The 7,113-nt window shown below is 72.1% G+C and overlaps 2 protein-coding genes across 2 annotated transcripts; one reads left to right on the forward strand and one right to left on the reverse strand.

Moving 5' to 3' along the window:
- The first annotated feature begins 1,718 nt into the window (after positions 1 to 1,718).
- V1510DRAFT_424241 (uncharacterized protein) lies at positions 1,719 to 4,671 on the forward strand. Its single transcript, XM_066935067.1, has 2 exons — positions 1,719 to 2,132; positions 2,165 to 4,671. The coding sequence occupies exon 2, from the start codon at positions 2,171 to 2,173 to the stop codon at positions 4,472 to 4,474; it is 2,304 nt and encodes a 767-aa protein (XP_066786362.1). The 5' UTR covers positions 1,719 to 2,132; positions 2,165 to 2,170; the 3' UTR covers positions 4,475 to 4,671.
- A 14-nt stretch (positions 4,672 to 4,685) lies between these two features.
- V1510DRAFT_309085 (uncharacterized protein) lies at positions 4,686 to 6,824 on the reverse strand. Its single transcript, XM_066930725.1, has 4 exons — positions 6,560 to 6,824; positions 6,270 to 6,530; positions 6,104 to 6,240; positions 4,686 to 6,072 (listed from the first exon to the last, which is right to left on the reverse strand). Exons 1-4 carry the CDS (start codon positions 6,626 to 6,628, stop codon positions 4,833 to 4,835), a joined length of 1,707 nt encoding a protein of 568 aa, XP_066786363.1. The 5' UTR covers positions 6,629 to 6,824; the 3' UTR covers positions 4,686 to 4,832.
- Positions 6,825 to 7,113: the final 289 nt, after the last annotated feature.

Raw genomic sequence — 7,113 nt, forward strand, 5'->3', positions numbered from 1 at the left:
CGGCAGGCCCTGTCGCAGCCAGTGCGGTGGGTCACGGGTGACTCTGCCAAGACACTGATCGGGCTTTCGCGGCCGAAACGCCGAACACGGCCAGCGAACATCCGCCGGTCGCGCGCGCTCGTCGGCGGGCGCGCGCGTGCCCGACGTGGCCGCTGGCCGCGTGCCGCGAGCCGGCGCCGCAGCGGCGCCGCGGCCGCGTGTCGCCGGCGCGTCGCCGGCGCGTGCCTGGGCGTTGGGACATCCGACGCGTTGGGTCGGACCCAGCCCACTGGACCGTGCCAACCCGCCGGTTCAGGTCCGCGAGTCCGTCCCGGTCCGCTGCAGGTCGCTGCGCGTCACTGTGTGTCGGTGGGCGGCCGGCGTGACTGTTTTCTGCTCGCCAGCCTCTCCGCCGGCGCACCGGATCGCCGGCTGGTATCCGTCACAGGCCCCCTTCCACCGGACCAAGGCAGGCCGCGAACGAACAGGCGAACCAACCGGCGGCCGCCGCCGCGACAGGCCGTCCGGCCACCCCGTCCAGGGCCGACGCAGGAGATGCCAGCGCGGCCGCGGCTAGCCGCGAACAGCCCGCGGCCGTCGGTTAGGCCGCTCGCTGCAAGGCCCGGCCGCGCCAGCGCTAGGCGGACGTTGTCGCAGGGCGATCCGGCAATGATCGCTGGGCGAGTCACTGATGGGCGGCATAAGCATCGCCAACGACAAGGCAGCGACGCGGCCATGCTGCATGGGCACTGGGCCGGCCGGCCGACGACCAGGCGGGCGCTGGTCGCGCGCACCAGCGCAAGGCAAACCGTCCTTGCGTTCGTTTGCACGCCTGGCGCCGCCCGCTAGCGGCGCCAGCATTATGCTTGCGTTGGCGCGGACGCGGACGCAGCCAGCAGCTGCGACATCCCCGGCGGCGACTGCAGCTGCGGGCGGCGGGCACGCGGCCGGCCCGCGGGGCGCGCGCCCGCGCGGCCGCGGCCTGCCAGCCGCGCGGCCGCGGCCCCGCACCCGGGCGTGCGCCAGGGGCGCGGCTCCCCCTGCGACCGGCGGCGTCGCGAGTGCGGCCAGCCCAGTGGGCCGGCACGAGCGCCCGCGGCGGCGGCAGGACCGCCGCGCCAGGTCGGAGAAATCGCTGGTGGCCACGCTGGGCAGGCCTAGGGCCGCAGGCTTGGCCCCGCGCTACCTAACCGGCTCTGGCTGGCCTTACGCGGCTGGCGCTGGGCCGGGCGCTGGCATCGCTCGGCGCAGCGAGGGTCTAACGCTGGCTAGCGGCTCAGCCGATGCGGACGCGGGCTGCGCTGCAGGCGGCTGCAGCCGACGCGGCGGGGCGGCAGCAGCAGCCGGCGGCGGCGGCGCCGCCGCTGGCGACGGCCGTCGGCCGGCTCCGCGGGCGCCTGCGTGGGGCGGGCCGCCGGGCGGTCGTCTGCGGCCTGGCCCCAGCTCGCCCGGCGGCCTGGGCGCAGGCCAGGGTCGTTCATGGCGCCCTCGCTTTGCGCGCGGAGCATGTGTACGGGCCACGCGCTGCGGCATAAAAGCGCATTAACCAGCGCAAAGCGTGCGCAGGCGTGCGCAAAGCGCGCACAAGGCGCGCGCAGGCGTGCGCTAGGGCGGCTGAGCCGGTGATCCAGTCGGCGCCAGGCCCGGGTGCGGGCGCCGCGGGGCCGCTATCGGTCGTCTGGTCCGGTTTAAGCGCGTGGGCGCAGGGCGCGATCGCGCGCTAGCCGGCGCGCCCACCAGACCGGCTGCAGGCGGCGGCGGCGGCCGAAGCGCGGGCGCATCTGTCGGGGTCTGGCGGCTGCACGCTCGGCAGGCGCATTTCTCTAAGCGGATAGGCCGGCGGCGGCGGGCGGAGACAGCAGCACCGGGCTAGGGCGGACGCGGCAATCGCCTGCGATGGCGAGAACACTACGGGCGATAGGCCGGCTGGTGGGGAGCTAGCAACAGACGAGTTACCGGCGGCAGTCGGCGGTGGCCCCCAGCGGCGTTCGCAGACCCCTGCTGCCCAGCCGAGCCCATTCTTTTGTTGCCCGTTCGCCTCCTTTTTCTCTCACGCCCACACTCGTTGACCTGCCACTGCCAGCCCACGGTCGCTGTTTCCTGGCTGTCGAGAGGGAGGCTGCAATTCGGTCGGACGCGAGGAGCGAGAGAGCGTGAGTGGGCGGTGGGAGCGCGCTGACGGCAGGCCACGATGATAGACTTTGCAAAGCCGCGGCGACGCCGCGGCCCCAAGGCGCCCGCGAAGCGGCCGGCGACGGAGCCGGTGCCGGCGGCGATTGCGCGGCCGCCGGGCCCGCCGCGCGAGCCCACACGGAGCTACTCGACGTACTCGCCGGACTGCGACGAGTGCACGTCGGCGTCGTTCGCGGTGCCGCTCCGGCGGATCTCGTCGACCCAGGACCTGGCCGACTTCATCCGCGGCTCGGGCCCGGACGACTACGAGTACTACCGCCAGATCAAGGAGAAGGCGCGCGAGGCCGAGCAGCAGGCCGGTCTGCGCGGCATTCGCGACAAGTTCCTGGTCAAGATCCTGCGGGCGGGCGCGGGCACGCCGACGGGCGGCTCGCGGCCGCACGCGGTGCTGCGCCGCGGCGCGTCCAAGAAGAAGGAGCCGCTGCGGATCACGCCGATCAAGCAGGTGGCCAGCTTCCAGAAGACGAGCGACGGCAAGGCGTACTACGCGATCGAGGTCGACTACGCGCGCAGCAAGAGCAGCACGCGCCAGCCCAACATGGAGCTGACGCGGCGCGACAAGGAGGCGCTGGTGGCCGCGCGGCCGTCGGGCATGTCGTCGTCGGTGTCGTCGCCGCGGCTGGACAAGCTGGCGACGTCGAACCTGACGAGCTACACGCTGAAGCGGTCGGACACGGTCGGCGCACTGCCGGCGCACCGGCGGTCGAGCTCGGTGCAGGTGTCGCCGACGGCGTCGCCGCGCAGCCGGCGGCCGCTGCCGGGCGAGCTGGCGGCGGCCGCGTCGCGCGCGAGCTCGGCGCACGCGACGGACGACGGCCAGCCCGAGACAAGCTCGGTGCACGACGCCAAGCTGGCCAACCAGGACCTGACCGAGATCATCACCGACATGATCCGGTCGAGCACGCACAGCCAGGCGACGCCGACGGACGGCCCGGCCACGCGGGACACGTGGACGCAGACCAGCCAGGCGAGCTCGCCGAGCCTGGCCGGCGTGGCGCCGACCCTGACGCGGTCGTCGTCCGACCGCTCGTCGCTGTACGGCCACGAGGAGAAGAAGCCGCGGACGACGAGCCCGCTGCAGGGCACGAAGCTGTCGTACATCCCGCCGCGGATGGTGTCCCACACCAAGAGCGTGTCCGAGAGCCACGGCACGGGCCGCAGCAGGAGCCTGAACGACAAGAACTACCAGGACCACGCGCTGCCGCCGCTGCCGGGCCCGACGTACATCCGGTCCGAGGCGGCGTCGTCGACCAACTCGCTGACGACGTCGTTCAAGCGGTCGTCCAACACGAGCTCGGTCGAGCGCATCGAGGAGGAGGCCGCCAGCCCGGCGAGCCCGACCGACAGCACGACGCCGCACGTGCTGCGCACGCGCGCGTCGACGCTGGACGTGATCCAGTCGATCGACGTGCTGGACGTGCTGCCCAAGAAGCGCTCGGCGGCGAGCGTCGGGCGCCAGTCGCTGGCCGAGGCCATTGCGGCCGGCGGCGAGCGCGAGGACATGCACGCCGGCCTCGCGGTCGGCACGGTCGAGGTCGAGCGCGTGCACACGATCGAGACGACGGAGCCGGCCGAGGCCGACGACGCCATGGACGACATCGACGAGGACACGGTCGGGCTCGCGCAGTCCGAGCCCGAGGACGACAGCGACGGCGAGGACAGCGAGCTGCGGACAGTGCCGGACGAGCCTGCGCGGCCTGCGCCCCGTCACCACCGCGCACCGTCGAGCCCCAAGAGCTGCTGCTCCGAGTGCTGCAAGCACACGCACTCGCACAACCACCGGCACTCGCGCACGGGCTCGTACCCGTACGCGTTCGACCGGTTCACGCTGCCGCTGAGCCTCAAGCTGTCGTACGGCGTGCCCAGCCCGACGGCGTCCATGCACGAGATGCGGCGGCAGTCGCACGAGGCCGACGAGCGCACGCACTCGCGCTCGATCTCGACCCAGACCGAGCTCGCCTACAGCGTGGCGTCGGACCGCGACGTGCCGCCCGTGCCGGCGTCGGCGCCGACGTCGCCCACCACGGCGCGGCCGGTCGAGCCGTCGCCGTCGATCGAGTCGTTCGTGTCGCGCGCCGAGTCCGCCTCGTCGCCGGCCGCGTCGGCCGCCACGTCGCCCGCGTCGTCGTCGACGTCCGTCCCCGCCACCGTCACCGGCAAGCCCGCGGCCGACGACGACTACCTCGTCCAGAAAGTCCGCGAGCTCGAGCAGAAGAACTGGATCCTCCAGAAGGCGCTGCTGCTCGTCCTGCAGTCGGACGCCCGCGTCGACCTCTCGACGATCCCGGGCCTGTCGGCCTAGCAGGCGGCCTTTAAAATTCACGCTCCGCACTCGCTTTGTTTTGGCATGACACCTGGTGTCTCGTTTTTGGGAAGTTTCGAACGCATATCCGCTGGTTTTTTGGTACACTACACTGAGCTCTGCTCCGCGCGCCGCGCACGCCTCCAACGGCCTTGTCACTCTTTGGGCGCCCGTCCGGGCGCCCGTCCGCCGCGTGGGCGCCTCCACGCCGCGGCCGCCGCCGGCGCGTCCGCGCCTCCAGCACCGTGCGGCCGCCCCGCCCCGGGCCAGACCCGGCCCCCACGCCGTCCACACCGGACCCCGCGCACCGCGCAGCCGCTCCTTTGATTTATATACAGACGCAACATGTACACTTGTTCTACGCCTCCAGGTTCAGCCGGCCGAGCAGGCTCTCGATGAGCTCGATCTTGGCGTTGTACTCGTGCTCGTACATGGAGATGCCCCAGTGGTGGTCGACCTTGCCCGAGACCGGGTCGATGTCGTCCTCGAAGATGATGCCGTAGTGCTGGGCCAGGTAGAACCGGATGTCGTCGACCAGCTCGATCGTGTCGGTCTCGTCGCGCACGCGGATCCGCTCGGCGCTCTCGATGACGATGTCGGCAAAGTGCGGCTCGTCGATGAACGCGTCCAGGTGGTCGGCAAAGTACTTGGCCGCAAACCGCTCGAGCCGGTCCATGCGCGTGGCCCAGCCGGCCCGCAGGATGTCGTAGACCACCGCGGGCGCGACCGCGCCGTCGCCGCCGGTGATGGCGATGGCCGCCAGGCCCTTGAGCCGGTCCAGCAGCAGCAGGTCCGCGCAGTACAGCACGCCCAGCGCCAGCTCCGGCGGGATCACCGTGCGGTCCGTGTACAGGAACATGAGCACGATCTCGGCGACGTCCGGGCTGGCCGCGAAGTGGACCACCTGCAGGCCCGCGGACGAGCCCTCGAGGAACGACGACGTGAACATGGCAAAGAAGTACTCGGACCGGATCAGCATGGCCCGGTGGGTCGGGTAGTAGACCGTGGCCGCGCCGTCGTCGGCCTCGACCTGCAGCAGCACGTCCGCGGTCGTGTAGTGGCCGTCGGCGAGGAACCGGGCCGAGACGGCGGCGGCGTCGGGGCCGCCGGCGGGCACCTGGATGGCCGCGGCGATGACCTTGTTGAGCACGAAGGTCTCGAAGTCGGTCTGCGCCCGCCGGATGTCGTTCTGCATGTGCTGCTTCTTGCGCCGGTAGTTGTCCGACGCCAGGTTCTCGACCGCGGCCGGGATCTCGGGCAGGTCGAGCCGGCCGGCCAGCTGGACGACGCTGGCCGCGATCTCGTCGGACGCGATCGCCAGGTCCGCCGCGTACAGGTACTTGACGACGACGTCGAACGCCTGCGCGTCCATGGCCGACGACAGCTTGACCGCGGCCTTGTCGCGCCAGCGGCCCTCCAGGTTGGTCTCGAAGTACTGCGACCGCGCGGTCAGCACGAACCGGTGCAGCGCGAACTCGCGCCCGTCGCCCGCCGCCGGCCGGAACACCACGTCGGCCGTCGCCGGCTCGGTCCGGCTCAGCAGCGACGCGACGTGCGCCGCGAACGGCTGGACCTCGTCCACGGCCTTGGAGATGTCGCTGGCGTCAGCACCGCCACGCCGCCACTCACAAGCTCAGCAGCAGCGTCCGGATCGAGTCCGTCAGCGCGCCGTACAGACACCGCTCGCCCTGGAACGTGTCGCGGTCGCAGATCGCGCCGTGCTCGAGCAGGTACTTGACCACGTGCTCGTGGCCGCACAGCGACGCCTGCGTCAGCGCGCCCCGCACCCACGTACCAGAATCAGCGGCGAGCAGTCGAACTCGTCAATTGCGTTGATCTGCGTCAGCGCGCCCCCGCGGCCACTCACGTCCACGCCGTACGCCACCAGCGACTCGACGTGCTCCAGGTCCCCCGCGCGCACGGCCTCGCACAGGTCCCGGAACCGCAGGATCTCCTGCTCCGAGTGCGACGCCAGCCCGGCCGCGGCCACCTCCTCGGTCCATAGCCGCGAGATGATCTTGTGCTTGGGCTCCAGCGGCAGGTCCTCCGCGACCACCTGCGTCAGCACGCCCGGCACGCACCCACCTCGGCCTGCGGGAACGCGACGAACCCGTCCGCGTCCACTTCGTAGTCGTTGTCGATGTCGGGCTCCATGGCGTTGTCGACGCGTGGACGGTGGAGTCCCGCTTTATCGGACCGCACTGCCACATCCGCAAGACGCCTGCCGCGCCACGTGCGGCGCGCGCGCGCGCGCCGCACCGCGTGCGGCTCACCGCAGGGCGCCCACCTCGACCGAGCGCCGCGGACGCGGCATGTCCTGCCCGAAGGCAGCTACCCGCGACGGAGTCGCTGCCGGAGGCTCACCACTAACGAGCCTCCGGCGGCGACTCCGTCGAGGGTAGCTGCCCTTCGGGCAGGACGTATAGCCGCTGTTGCGCATAGCCGCAGATCGCAGGGCTTGGCCTAGACGATGTCTACTCCGGCTCGTCGTTATCGACCACGCTGGCGGTGCCTGACTAGCATATAGCCACTGTGGCGCATAGCCGCAGCCTGCCCGCAGGGCAGCTACCCTCGACGGAGTCGCCGCCGGAGGCTCGTTCGTGGGTGAGCCTCCGCGCCGCACGGCGTGCGGCGCACCC

This window comes from Dipodascopsis tothii (genome assembly GCF_038497935.1).
Source record: "Dipodascopsis tothii strain CBS 759.85 unplaced genomic scaffold V1510scaffold_61, whole genome shotgun sequence".
Lineage (NCBI taxonomy): Eukaryota > Fungi > Ascomycota > Lipomycetes > Lipomycetales > Lipomycetaceae > Neoaidaea > Neoaidaea tothii.

Excerpts from the sequence above, each read along its gene's own strand:
- V1510DRAFT_424241 (XM_066935067.1), top strand. The coding sequence starts at position 2,171 with ATGATAGACTTTGCAAAGCCGCGGCGACGCCGCGGCCCCAAGGCGCCC.
- V1510DRAFT_309085 (XM_066930725.1), bottom strand. The coding sequence starts at position 6,628 with ATGGAGCCCGACATCGACAACGACTACGAAGTGGACGCGGACGGGTTC. Across the intron at positions 6,531-6,559 it reads TCGCGTTCCCGCAGGCCGAG|GTGGTCGCGGAGGACCTGCC; the intron begins GTGGGTGCGTGC and ends GTGCTGACGCAG. Across the intron at positions 6,241-6,269 it reads ACTGCTCGCCGCTGATTCTG|GCGTCGCTGTGCGGCCACGA; the intron begins GTACGTGGGTGC and ends GCGCTGACGCAG.